This window comes from Rissa tridactyla, chromosome W (assembly GCF_028500815.1).
Source record: "Rissa tridactyla isolate bRisTri1 chromosome W, bRisTri1.patW.cur.20221130, whole genome shotgun sequence".
In the NCBI taxonomy this organism is placed as follows: domain Eukaryota; kingdom Metazoa; phylum Chordata; class Aves; order Charadriiformes; family Laridae; genus Rissa; species Rissa tridactyla.
Genome location: NC_071496.1, coordinates 29636467 through 29651604, shown reverse-complemented (window position 1 = coordinate 29651604; position 15138 = coordinate 29636467). Strand labels below are relative to the sequence as shown.

The following is a 15138-nucleotide window of genomic DNA, read 5'->3' as shown; positions in this document are numbered from 1 at the left end:
TAGAATAAAATCTCTTTTCCATCCAACCTGTGTACAGTAGAATTATTTTTCTTTAGTTTATGAGACCCTTTTCTGTCTGAATGCATCTAATAACTGACTAGTTTAATTACCTTGCAATTATGAGTAAATATGCTACTGGAAAGACTCCTACGTTTCGATTCATTACCATATGTAACAAATTACAAAAGCCATGCAAAGGAATTTATAACATACAGCAACAATAGAGTCCTTTTCAACAAACAAAAATACTAATTAAAATCTAGATAATGCCTTGATAACTTTAGGACTAAAAAGTTAAATAATTGTTACAAGGGGCATACTATTTCAGTGTCCGCTGTCTCATAGTAAATGCACATTTTAACTATGAGACACGTCGTAAGAGTTTGATAATTCTTGTGCATAAACACACCAGCCTAGAAATATCCACTGAAGACTGAATAACAAATGCTAACGTATCAAAAAAGCTGATAAAAATACAAATAAAGCTCGCATTTCCAATGGGAAACTACCTGGCCACATAAAACCCTTCATCTTTCTGCATCTAAGCTGTCTGATTGAAACCAATGGGCTAGGGTTACTGATGTGCATATATGCTTGCATTGTGTGAATCTAGACAGACAGGAAAAACTGCAACTTCTCACTCTTTCTTAAAAACTGAATAGGAATAAACACTTATGTTAGATAAGTCCCAAGATAACCTCTACAGACTGAAATCTTCCAACTGTAAAACTGATGCAGCACTCTGATTTGTACTGCTAAATTTCTTTATTCCTGAACTGAAGAGGAATACAAGTCACTGACAGGATGTTGTTTCATATGACATTTAAGCCAGTGTAAGAATGGGAAGTTGTCTAAAGTACCATCACATCTCTCCTCACAGCCCTACATGATCCCACCTCCAACCTCCATCTCTTGCATTGGCATCATGACTGTGCAGAACCAAAGAAATTCTGCAGAAGCCTGTCAAACCTGTGGAAAGCTGCTACTCCTTTTTCGGTTGGATAGTTTTCTGTGGAATCCTTATCCTGAACTGACCCACCCAAATGCCGACAACTGCTAGATTCAATGCAAGGAAGTGTCAGCAAAGGTCAGGGCAAGATGAAAACAGACAACAGCTCCCTTTTGCAGAAGCCTGTAGCCACACAAGCTTAGGCAGTGGTCTCACAAAGGGTACCCCAAACCTACCCAAAGGGTAGTTCCTCTCCTAAGGTAATCTTCTATCCTCTTACGTTTGGTACTAGAGCTCCTGTGGCACCCAGGAATCCAACAAGGGAACTATTTCTATCGCCTGCTGAAAATTTTTATTGGAACATTTTTTTCATCTAAATCAGTTCCATGACCCAGTTTACTGCGTGCCACTTGAACATTTAGGCTATCTGAGACAAGTATTTCAGCAGTAGTTCCCAAAATCATTTGGAGATAAATGTCAATTCAATGCTTATTGTGTGAACATCTAAATCTTAGCTCCTGCTGATAATCTTCTATATGCACCATATGAGACTACAGCCACTTCACATTCTATCAGTTTTAGCTACTAAGTAATTTGAGTTGCATTCAAACTGTGATTCATGGAAAAGAAATAAATACAAATATCATCCCATTCTCTTACACAAACAGGCCTCTTCCTTTTAACATATCATTTAAAAATCACACAAGTGATTTTTTTTTAAACGCACCTGGTAATTCTGTGTAGTGACAGGTGGTGGTGGTGGTGGTGCTTCTTGTTGCCTCTGTGTATAACCATAATCTGTAGCTGTGTGCGCTGTAGGATAGCCTCCATAAGCAGCAGCTGTTGCAGCAGCTGCAACAGCTACTGGAGCAGGCCTGGCTACTGCAACTGTAGCTGCTGCTGGAGCATAGGCTGCAGTAACGGTGTGCGCAGCAACCGGTGCCTGGTGGACAGTGTAGCTAGCAACTGTAGTTGGATGGGAATAGGCTACACCTGAAGCAGGCTGCTGGCTATATTGGAAAAAGACAGTAATTCAATAATTAGATTAATTCAACATAGTAAGCTAATGCCTAAACATTTCAAAATCCCATATTTGATTAATACTTGTCTGTTCTACAAAAAGACCTGGAGCAGCTATCATACACTTTAATGGCTTTTATTACCTCTCTTCCACCCCCATTAAAAAGGCTGTGGATGTAGACATATCATGCAGGTGATGACTTTCTTCTTAGTGGGGGGGTTGTGTTCCACTGCTTGAAAAGAACCCAAGTCTTTCATTCAAAATAATATAGAAGTCTTACACTGTTAGCTTTTCATGACTGGTAAGTTTTTAAGTGTTTTAGTAGTTCTTCAATAAAACTGACATACCTGTCAAATTAAGAAAAATACTACTTTTCTGTGAGATCTCATTACTGACCTGCACTTGCATGATGTTTTCCAGTAAATCATATTAAAGTAATGAGATTTTAAAGACTTCTGTGAAAATTAGCTCAGAACTCCTAAATTTAAGGCAGACACTTTAAATACACATCTCTGATAAGGGACTTTTCCCATAAAAATTTAGAATTATAAAAGCTAGCCCCACTCACTCATACAGAAGTCCACTGCCTCACAACATAAAGCATCAAAAGAACAGTCAGATCGAGCAAGACAACTGCTACCAGAGCTCTGGCAATCTTCCAGGCACATGCTGAGACTAACCTGCTTCTCTTAAATTTGCAGGTAGGATATTAATATGTGGCTATTTACTAAGAATGAGTAAATATTAACAGCGGAAATAAAAAATTATAGCTTCAAAGACTTAATTATTTGAACTGAAACTAATATTATTGTCCAATATTGAACTATAACTGCGCATTATGATTAAAAGCCTATGGCAGTTATTTTTATATTTAAACAAATAAAGTGAAATAGGCAAAATATCACTATCTGGAACAATGATATGAAATGGGGATTGAGTGATTATTCTGAAATTTTTAGTACACTTCCTGCACTGCTTTTCAATAATATTTAAGAATCTCTGCAGGGTTTCACATCTCCATAGCACTATTAAAAGATAATTCAAAACCAATTCCATACCTATCAAGGAGGTAGTATCTCCTATTTTTTAGAAGAAAACAGAAAAATGATATCTCACTTGAAGCAAACATACTCAGTGGCAAAGTGGAACTGCAGCATGGTTATGCTCAAAACCAAAAGGAACAAGAAGTTACAGTATTTTTTTCCTAAAGATTGCAAAATTCTCTCTGACATAACTATCAGAAACAAAGCACCTTTTAAATATAGATACTATTATTTTTGCAAAAGACATTTCCATAACTCCCTTGTGTGTTTTTTTTTAACATAAACTGATTTTGTCTTTTTAATTACAGCAAAACCCATTAACTTCAATATATTAAAAAACTCCCAACACATTCTTATAGCACAATCACACAGAGAAAATGTTATTATCATTGGACTTATATGCTTGGACTCCACCTTCTTCCCATCTTAGGCTCCTGATTGCTTAAAAGACCACTTGCATTCCATTCAAATTTAATTCAGTTGTGAGTTGTACTCACAATTATGTTTCATTTTATTTTCAGCTTCTTAGCATAACAGTGGAAGGAAAAGACCTGAACCACTCTGGTTGAAACAATTCCTCCTACTTGATGTATATAGGCAGTTTCTCCGTTCTGTAAGTTTAAGGTGAGAAATCAGACTCCATCAGAAAATTCAAGATGACAATTTTATGATGGTAAAAGTGAATGACAATCTATAAAATTAGGCTGCATTATCTACATATCTAACAGTACAGAAGTGTAAAATATTCAAAAGTTCTGAGGTAATTCACATTATCAAATGTATCTACTAAAAATACATTAAATTGAGAAAACAGGCAGCAGACTATTTAACTCAGACTGCACTTGAACTCATCAACAGTCTAATACTGCCAACAAGGAAAAGTCTTGCTCCATCCTATCCCCTCTCTTATTCTTCCCTCCTCCCATATACCAAACCTGGATATGCCATCCTATTCCATCCCTAGTGCTAGTTCTGCTACTTGTCAAGCTATTCAATGTACTGATTGAACTCATTAATCTAGCAGAAAACTATGAGAATTTTTTTTTTGCTGAGATCATTTTCTAACATGGCAGAAATATTAGAAACATCGGTGCTCACAAAACAGTCTGCTGAGTGCCAGAACCCACATAAGTATTACGTATTAAACTAGGTTTGATGGGGGATGGGGACGAAACCAGGATCACAAAAGTGGTGCCTGGGAGCAACATAGCAGTGCTCATGGGTATAAGTGATAGCAAGGTCTTGCAGCCTGTCTCAGCGATGGTGGGGGATAGTGAATTGTGTGGCAGCATAGACACAAGGAGTAGTGATAATTTGGTAACTACAGTAGTGTCCGAGAATGATCAGGTGCAAATCAGGGCCTGTCCCCCCAAGAAAGTGGCAGGACAATTAACCCAACTGAAGTGCATCTACACTAATGCACGCAGCATGGGGAATAAGCAGGACGAGCTGGAGGCCATCGTGCAGCAGGGAAACTATGATGTGGTTGCCATCACGGAAACGTGGTGGGAAGACACACACAAGTGGAGTGCTGTAATTGATGGCTACCAGCTTTTCAGAAGAGATAGGCAAGGGAAGAGAGGTGGTGGGGTGGCCCTCTATGTTAGGGGCGGTTTTGAATGTCTAGAACTCAACAGTGTGAATGACAGTGTTGAGTGTGTATGGATAAAAATCAAGGGGAAGGCCAACAAGGCAGATATCGTGATGGGAGTTTGTTATAGACCCCCTAATCAGGATGTAGAAACCGATGAAGTATTCTATAAGCGGCTGGCAGAGGTCTCGCGATCATCTGCCCTTGTTCTTGTGGGGGATTTCAACTTCCCGGATGTCCGCTGGGAATACTACACAGCAGAGAGGGAACAGTCCCGGAGGTTCCTGGAGTGTGTGGAAGACAACTTCCTAACACAGCTGGTGAAGGAACCTACTAGGGGAAGTGCCCTACTGGACCTACTGTTTGTTAACAGAGAAGGTCTTGTGGGGGATGTAAAGGTTGGAGGTCATCTTGGGCAGAGTGACCATGAAATGATAGAGTTTTCAATTCTTGGTGAAGGGAGGCGGGGAGCCAGCAGAACTGCCACCGTGGATTTCCAAAGGGCAGACTTTATCCTGTTTAGGAGCATGGTTGAGAGTGTCCCTTGGGAGGCAGTTTTGAAGAGCAAAGGTGCCCAGGAAAGCTGGTCATACTTCAAGCAGGTGCTCTTAGAAGCACAGGTGAAGGCCATCCCCATGTCCCGAAAGACGAGCCGACGGGGAAGAAGGCCAGCCTGGCTAAATAGAGAGCTTTGGCTGGACCTCAGGAAAAAAAGGAAGGCTTACATTCTCTGGAAAAGGGGCTTAGCAACTTATGAGGATTATCAAGATATAACAAAGCTATGCAGGGGGAAGATTAGAAGGGCCAAAGCTCAATCAGAACTCAGCTTGGCCACTGCAGTTAAAGACAACAAGAAGAGATTTTTCCAGTATATCAACAGAAAAAGGAAAACTAGGGAAAATATAGGTCCACTGATGAATGAGACGGGTGCCCTAGTGGTGGAAGACACAGAGAAGGCAGAGTTACTGAATGCCTTCTTTTCTTCGGTCTTCACTGATAAAGCCGTCCCTCACGCATCCCATACCCTGGAGGCAAGGGGGAAGGTCTGGAGAGAGGAAGATTTTCCCTTAGTTGAGGAGGACCGGGTCAGAGACCACTTGGCCAAGCTGGACATTCATAAATCCATGGGCCCTGACGGGATGCACCCGCGAGTGCTGAGAGAGCTGGCAGATGTTATCGCTAGACCGCTCTCCATTGTCTTTGCAAGGTCATGGGGAACAGGAGAGGTGCCTGAGGACTGGAGGAAGGCTGACATCACTCCAATCTTCAAAAAAGGCAAGAAGGAGGACCCAGGGAACTACAGGCCGGTTAGTCTCACCTCTGTCCCTGGGAAGGTAATGGAGCGACTCATTCTGGATGTCGTCTCCAAACACATAGAGGAACAGGAAGTTATTGGAAGTGGTCAGCATGGATTTACCAAGGGCAAATCATGCCTGACCAATCTGATAGCTTTCTATGATGTTGTAACGGGTTGGCTGGATGAGGGGAGAGCCGTAGATGTCATCTACCTTGACTTTAGCAAGGCTTTTGACACTGTCTCCCATAACATCCTCATTAGGAAGCTGAGGAAGTATGGGCTAGACGAGGTGACAGTGAGGTGGATCGAGAGCTGGCTGAGTGACAGAACCCAGAGGGTTGTGATCAGCGGCACAGAGTCCAGTTGGAGGCCTGTAACCAGTGGTGTCCCTCAGGGGTCAATACTTGGACCAATTTTGTTCAATATAGTCATTAATGACCTAGATGAGGGGACAGAATGTATCCTCAGCAAGTTTGCTGATGATACCAAGCTGGGAGGGGTGGCCGACACTCCAGAGGGCCGTGCTGCCATCCAGCGTGACCTGGACAGGCTGGAGAGCTGGGCAGAGAAGAACCTACTGAGGTTCAACAAAAGCAAGTGTAGGGTCCTGCACCTGGGAAGGAAGAATGCCAAACACCAGTATAGGTTAGGGGCGGACATGCTGGGAAGCAGCTCTGAGGAGAAGGACCTGGGGGTCCTGGTAGACAGCAAATTATCCATGAGCCAGCAGTGTGCCCTTGTCGCCAAGAAGGCCAATGGCATCCTGGGCTGCATAGGGAAGACTGTGGCCAGTAGGTCGAGGGAGGTCATTCTCCCCCTCTACTCTGCACTGGTGAGGCCGCAACTGGAGTACTGTGTCCAGTTTTGGGCTCCCCAGTTCAAGAGGGACAGGGAACTACTGGAGAGAGTCCAGCGTAGGGCAACCAAGATGATTGTGGGACTGGAGCACCTCCCTTATGAGGAAAGGCTGAAAGAGCTGGGACTCTTTAGCCTGGAGAAGAGAAGGTTGAGGGGGGACCTGATTAATGTTTACAAGTACCTAAAGGGTGGGTTTAAGGAGGACGGAGCCAGGCTCTTTTCAATGGTTCCCAGCGACAGGACAAGGGGCAATGGGCACAAGCTAGAACATAGGAAGTTCCGTTCAAATACAGGGAAAAACTTCTTTACGGTGAGGGTGACAGAGCACTGGAACAGGCTGCCCAGGGAGGTTGTGGAGTCCCCTTCTCTGGAGATTTTCAAGACCCGCCTGGATGCAGCCCCGAGGGATGTGCTTTAGGCAACCCTGCTCTAGCAGGGGAGTGGGACTAGATGATCTCTAGAGGTCCCTTCCAACTCTGAAGATTCCGTGATTCCGTGATTCCGTATGGAAGCAGGGGTAAAAAAATGGGAGGGAGAGAAAGAACAGGGACCTGTCCAGGAAGCATTAATTTGGCTTTTCAAGTTTCATGAAACCGTGCCTAAGTTACTATTACAAAATACAATACAGTGTTCACAACACACTATGAGGTAACAATCAGTTTATCAAAGAAAATGCTTTTGTTCTCAGAATATGTATGATTAGAGTTTCCTGACAGTTTTCAGTATTTATTACCGTGAAAAGATTGTGATCATTATGAGCAGGACTATTAACAAGATTCTGCTACAGACAGTTTCATTTCTGCTGTGCTATTTTTTTATCAAACTTCCTTATCATGGTATAGAATGAACAGCCCCAATCATTTGCTTTCTAAGGCTAATATAGTTCTATGACCACGTTTACTTTAGCAAACCTGTTTCCCTTGCTTCTGCAACATCATGCAGAGCTAGTGATCAAGTATGTAAGACTACAAGAAAAATATTCTAGAATTGACTGTTTCTTCCTTTTTAAAAGTTATGTTACGCTATGTTACAGAAATTCACAACATCATCTTTTCTAAATTTGTGATGTTTCTTTTTCGCCCCATGGTCTTACTGAGAACCTTTAAACATTAAGATGACCAGACACTTTCATGTAATTAATTTACATCAAAAGATTTTTGTGCCGATTTAATTTAACTTACAAGAGTTTTTAATCCTTGTTTGGTGATTAGTGTCTCATCACATTTGCTGAGATGAAATTAACTCCTCCCAGACTATTTTGCCAGACTCCCTATTCCACTGATCTTTCTTGCAGTTGTTCTTTGCACCTATCCTAGTATTATCTACTCTTCTTTCGTGACTACAGATGGCAAGAACTGTATGCATCATTTCAGATGAAGTTTCAGCTGTGCTACCCACTCTGCTCCAGACTTTCTTTCCAGTCTAGCTTCCTCAGAGCAGCTTCTTGTAAACTTACCTGTGTATTGACACTATTTCCCTCACATCAAATATCACAACACACCATACTAATATAAACACAAAGTAAGACTCAAGACCAATCCCTAGGGTATTCCACTGCAATTATTCCTATTTGATAATCACTCTTCTAATTCTACTAACCACCTCTACAAGCTCCTTCTCTACAATTCTTTTACTAGTATCTACCCTAAGTCATAATTTTCTATACTGCACCCCATCAAGTATTTCAACTTAATCCCAAAAAATAAGACGCCAAAAGACTTAAAAAATCTTAAGCTTAAAAAATCTTAAGCTCAAAAATCACAGAATAATTTAGACTGAAACAAAGATTTAGAGGTCATCTGTTCTAACCTTGTGCTCAAAGCACAGCTAATTTCAAAGTTACATTAGGTTTCTCAGGGTTTTGTGTCCAGTCAGGTTCCAATCATCTCCAAGAATGGAGATTGCAAGACTGCTCTAGACAACCTGTTCCAGTGTCTGAGCACCCTCACTGTCAAGAATTTTTTCCTTAGTTTATAAATGATTCAGTTTCAAAAGCAAACGAGTTCTAGACCAAAATTTACTTAAGGCAAACCCAGTTTGTGAACATTCAATTCAAGGTAACTTCATATTGCAATTCTTACAGTGTTTTAACTTACTATCAAAATAAACACCATTCTTTGATTTAAGAAGTTACAGGCAAAGGACATGGCAGCTTCAAATCTTACTCTGCTGCACTGCTCTAATAATACCTCTTCTGCCAGAGATTTTCATTCAAGAATAATGTATTTTATTCATACCACACCTATTTCTTTAGCTGATCATAATAGTAACAGTGCTTCCCCACCAAACTCACCTTAATTTCTATTTTCTAGGAACAACACACGTTCTTCGATACCCATCTCACGGCTCAGATTTCTATTGCACTGTGTTTTCACTACCCCAGCCACAGTCAGTTTACAGTCTACATGTTGCACTCAATTGTTCTGTTCCAGGTTCTGTAGGTGTTTCAGTCAACTACAGAAGGCCGTTTCCAGCACCTTACCTAATGTTTTTTGTCTCTCTCTACCTGCCCTAAACTGCTACATGCATATCTCTATTTCCCCATGCTCTTTGCTTCCTTCCTCCCAAATAAACTTGCTTCTATCCAAAAGTTTTACACCCCAGCGTATACCTAGCTTGCTCTCATCCTCCACATCTTACCTAAGGAACCTCAAGATCAAGAGAATTAATTCTTTACACACAATTATTGTACCACAGTGCATGAGAAAAGTATTTTTTGTAAAACATGTTTGACTCAAATCTTTGAATAACAACTATACTAATTTCTACTGACATTAATGATGGATAATACTAATCTTTCTGATGCATTAGTATCAGAAAAAGTGCCACATATTATGAAATACCACTATGATATTAAACCTCCTAGATAAGGTTGACTGCAGTGAGCTGTGACCGTGTATCTTTCTTGACACTAATCTCCAATTCCATGTCAATCTGATTTCCTGGGGAGTGAAGGGCCACACTAGCTCACAGTCTTGCAGAATTCATCCCAGAGCAAAGGCCACAGCAAAAATTAGCCTTGTCCACATTGTTGTCTGGTGTACAAAACTCCTTTCATCAAGTGAAATGAATTTTTCCCAAGACAGGTGCATGTTTTGATTTGATATTTTGCAAGCTGGACATAAGACTAACACTGCTGCTACTTTCATGGTATCAATGTTTAATATTGCTGTATACGCACAGAACTGTGATTCTGAAACTATATAACATGTAAAAATCTTTTTCCCGTTTGCAAGCTCTAAGTCCCCATTCCAAAACACTAAGGCATCAAAGAGTTATTAAGATCTCCCTGCCCAATTCTACACCACATGGTTTTGCTTAAAAATAAATTCAACTATAGTATAGCTTTAAAAAAAAGTATAATTCTAGGTAGATATTTAGCCTGGAAAAGTCCAGCCTGAACACTTACATTTGGCTAAGTTTTAGTAAAACTCCAGCAACAAAAAGTCCACACCCTGAGAACAAGCTTTCAAAAAGAAGGTGTCAGCCATCACTACTCCACATTAGTTATTAAAATAACTAGATTAATTATTTCACATTTCTGTTAATAATTTTTATTCCCCTTTTCAAAACCCCAAATATTCAAGAAGCAATTAAAAAATCTTTTCTGAACTGCACAAAGATCTTCAACAAGGTAACTGTAGCAGTGGTTTTTATGGCCTTCCAAAGTGAAAAAAGATGGCAGCACACCTAAAATGATTTAAAGTCAGAAGCTGGCTAGGAGGAAGAAAGCGCTGATCAATAGCAATTAATGAAGTATTGGTGTCCACTTAGCAAAACATTGTTTTCCAGAGTTCCAAAACCATACAGGTTTGTCTAATATAAATAGCTATTTAATATAGATTTGCAAATGAGCAACACTCTTCCACAAAAAAAAAAAAGTAGATGAGAACTTGTATTATAATTAAATATAAAGTAGCAGAATCCTCACTTGTTGGTTACTTTTATATAGTGAAACTGATAGAAGGTCTGGATTTCCTGTGATTTATCAGCCCAAGAATGACAGAGAATTAAGAGCATTTAAATTTAAGAAACAAATACTAAATTATCTTCTGGAGAACACTTTGTTCTTGTCCTTTTTCATTTCCAGCTATCGGCCTTTTCTAGTAAAAAAATTGAAGGTAGAAAGCTTTATTTATTTATCGCACATTAACAATATCAAGAAAATGCAACACTTTGATATAATGTTATCTATTTTGCCAGGTAATAACTTCAGGTGACTTAAGATTGTAAGATATTTTATTTTCCACATTAGGATATTTGTGGAATAAGTCATGCATTAAGAAACTTAATAAGGTATCTGTAGCAATTATTGTCAGAGGAATACACTTTCAGAAAAACGCAGCCTATTTCCATATAAGATATATAGCACATAAAAGGTATATAGAGAGGAAAGCACAGAAAAGATTCCCTATAAACCTCACTTTTCATCACACTGACTGATTTAATTTAAAAACAAAAATGAATTGTAAATCATGTGCACATAAGCTGAAGGAATATAAAAATGCTTATCTCCAGTGCATCTCTGTACTAACAACCAACACACACATTAACACTGCTGCTATTCCAGCTCCGTTTAGGGCAATGAACACTGAAAACTCTCTTCCCTAGAGGCAAAGGACATTTAATTTTTTTTTTATTTTTCTGAAGAGTGCTATTTTGATATAGAGTTATGATCAGGACTAAAACCAATTTTGTCTCTACCCAAACTACCAGCTTCCTCAGAAATGACAGCTTCTAAAACATATTCCTTGCAGGTTTTTTTTGCATGCAAATGCAGAAGTCATTTCCAGGCTAGCTTAGCACAACACTTAAGCTACTCTTAAAAATAATTTTTAAAATACAAATGACTTGAACTAAAAAAAAACACAAAACAAACCAAAACCGCCCCCCCCCAATTAAGCCCTTATTTCTCAAATTCTAACTGTTAGGAATACTTGAACATTTTAGCATTAAGGAAACCATACTTGTTGAGACCTAACTGCTAGATTTCTCAAAGTTTCATAGAATACTCTATTAGTATCAGAATAGCAAAAAATACAATTTTGCAGTTTTTCTTTCAGGGATATGAAGACTGAAACAAGTATGACCTAACTCTCCAAAAACTGAAAGAAGCACTATGATCTGCTGCTGCTTCAGTTTCTAACCTAGGAAGAGGCACTACTGAGTAACTGCTCAGATGAAGTTTCAGATGTTTTAATGGAACCTGGGCAGAGTAAAGTAAAAACAAAACAAAAATAATTATTAAATAAATAAATAATCAAATTAGCTTTTTTCTCCTAAACACACTTGACAATAAACAGCATAAAATGGTGAGATGAAATATCGCACTACAGTAAGTTGTATTTTAGAAGAGACTTCTGTTTTTCTAGAGCCTGTTACTCACTATAGGCATAAAATTTTGAAGACTGAATTTATCTTTTTAGAACTTTAATGAAAATTATTTCCTATTATTATAACTTTGTGAACAGAACATTTGTAATGCAATTCACTAGACCTGAAGGCACGCACATGTGCAATCCTCTCTTCCTGGTAACATATTCTGTGGCTCAACTACACATGGACTTAAAAAAAAAAAAAAGAGTTCTCTGTAGTAATTTTTGAGTTTCCATTCTTCTTGTTTCTAAAAGCATCCTCACGTCATTCCATTAAAAACAAAAAATACCAATTGCTAATGGATAGCTAAACCATATACTATCAATAACTCAAAGATGAATATCCTCATGTTTTGTTTTCAATACACCCTTACTGCTTTGTTCATCTTCACATTTAGTCTCACTACCTGATTGAAATCCAATCACATTCTGCAATGTTTTCCTTACTGTACATCACAACATAACTGCAAGTGTCTGTAACAGTGATGCAAATATATGCTCCGTATCTACCTCTCTTTACTCAGTTGCACACAATGGACAGTTCAATGCTGATACTGCTTCCTTCATTATCAAAACATTGATTTTATTCAAGTCTAGTTAACAGTCACATTCACAATGATAATGCAAGACAAAAAGAACTGAGCTTGAGATGTTACGTCTGCCTGAAAAAGTACCAGCTACTAACATTTTCCCTGTCAAAATCACAGAATCAAAGAATGGCTGAGGTTGGAAGGGAGGGTCATTTGGGGGTCCAATCCCACTCAAGCAGGGCCACCTAGAGCCAGTTGCCCAGGATCATGTCCAGACAGCTTTTGAATATCTCCAAGGAGGGAGACTCCACAAGTTCCCTGGGCAACCTGTGCCCATAACTCTGCCCATAACCTTTTCCTCATAACTCTGGCAAGGTTAATGTCAGCAACAGATACATTATTAATATTCAGCTTTTATAGCTCTTTGTATCTCAGAACACTGTACAAGTGGCATCAGTAACATCATTCCTATTAAAATAAATAAATCTCATAGCAAATTTAAAACCATTTCCCAATATTTTTTTTTGTTAGTACAAGAACAAAAATTATAATTTAGATAGACTTGCCTGGTATTCTTTCTTTCATTATTAAGTTGAGCCATTACATTTTTGAGTTGTGCCCAGTAACTCCATAGGTATATGGAGTATGGTATATATTATCTTTTATATTTGGATGTTGCTTTCTCTTCCTCGTAGATAGTCATGAACTAACGCTAATTGATATTTCATTTTTACACTGATGACAACCTAAAAGGACTCTATTTCTTTGGTACACTGAAGAATCTTGTGCATTCTACTGGAAAAAAGTAATTTTGAAGAGTTACTTGAACTTAAATTTATAGTATTATGTGACATCAATATGTTTGTATTCTGATGGGGAACATGCTTAAAAAATAAGAACAAAACCCTAAAGTGTATGTATACAGTTGTGTGCATATCATGATTATGTACATGTGTTTGCATTAAAGGCATGTCTAGCAGATTTGTTTTGATGTTTTGGGGGGGTTCTTCTACTGCTACTTTCAAATCCAGTCTTTAGTTTTCATTTTGCATGTTTTGTTCTTATGGACTACATGCATTGCTTTTTCAGGTGATGGTCAGCTGTACCAAAAAGAAGTATTATTCTCTCTCAAGCATGTTGCGAAAAGGCCTCTGCTTATTACTTCTAAGAATAAGCACGTACCTCTTGACTTTCTATGAGATACTAAAGAGTTCTGAAATATGCCTCTTGCATCCTCCTTAACTGTCTCTGCAGACGTGCTTAAAAAAAAAACCCAAACAAAAACCAAACCAAACCAAAACAAAACCCCCTTTGCCTAAGGAATATCTTCAGTTTTGCTAGATAACCTGGAAAGTCTTTCAATATAAATACTCTTAAAATGTAGTGATCAAAAGAGACAGCGTTGTTGAATCTGAATTAAATAACCTCTATTTACAAATATTTTTTGGAACCAAAATAGTTCAATGTACTACAATTTTTGGAGGGAGAATAAAAGGCAACTAGGCAACAAAACAGTCACATTGAAACAGTTTGAGTAAAATGTTTCCTTGAGTTTTACTGGCTTGTGAGTTTATTGGCTTTCTGTTCCAGTCTACACAGCTTTTGGAGTAAATGTCTGAATTTCTAATGGAAATAAGCAATCTGAGATAGCTATTAACTACTTCCTTGTTACAGATGACAAGAACTTTTACATGTCCTTCCCCTCCCCCCGAGATCACTTTTTGTGAAGAAGCAATAACTTTTTAGAGGGTTTTTTTAGTGATATTGATGTTTCTGATAAAGCTTCCATAACCTATAACAAGTTCATTTTTTATAGCTATCCCAGTGAGATCATATTATGAATTTCTCTTTATTCTTATAGGTAGTAAAGTTGCACACAAAACTTGGCAAACCCATTCCTTCAACTGAACCTAATGTGGTTACCCAAGCTACTTCCTCAACATCCACATCTGCTTCCAAACCAACTGCCTCTGCTTCAAATATAGCAACTAGCAGCAGCAGCACTGTGAACTCCTCTGTTGCATCCTCTGCGGTGAAAATTCTTACTCCCACAGCAAACACACCACTTAACACAGCACCCAACAACAAAACATCTTCAACTGCTGCTAATATAGCTGTAAAGAAAATATCTACACCGAAAATAAACTTTGTTGGCAAGTACAGAAGTCAGTCTTTATTTTGAAACCTAACCTATTCTATATTTTTTTAAAGATCTTAGTGCAACAAATATGAATGTATTTAGTTAACTTTATGCATGAGTAACTCTGTTGTGTTCAAGAGAATTACTGATAGGTGAAAATAAGCACGTATATAAAAGTTTTGCTTCACAATTTCCGGTGTTTTCTGCCCTGTTGTCTCTACCTGACCTCCCTTGGAGGCTTCTCCCACCTTCATAAGAAGCCTCCCACCTTTGGTTTCTTATGTAGTAGCTGTTGAAGTATTGCAGTTTATAGTCCAGTTGGTCCTAATTTCAG

The 15138-nt window shown here is 38.7% G+C and overlaps 1 protein-coding gene and 1 non-coding gene across 3 annotated transcripts in view; both read right to left on the bottom strand.

Moving 5' to 3' along the window:
• LOC128902071 (zinc finger RNA-binding protein-like) overlaps positions 1-15138 on the bottom strand; it is a 74822-nt gene that overhangs the window by 39939 nt on the left and 19745 nt on the right. For both annotated transcript variants that reach the window (XM_054184418.1, XM_054184419.1), the window contains exon 3: positions 1677-1959. In XM_054184418.1, coding sequence (XP_054040393.1) covers positions 1677-1959 — 283 coding nt within the window. The remainder of the gene's footprint in view (positions 1-1676; positions 1960-15138) is intronic.
• Positions 7586-7722, bottom strand: LOC128902139 (small nucleolar RNA SNORA66). The gene has a single exon (XR_008463645.1). It is a non-coding gene; the product is annotated as a small nucleolar RNA SNORA66 (small nucleolar RNA).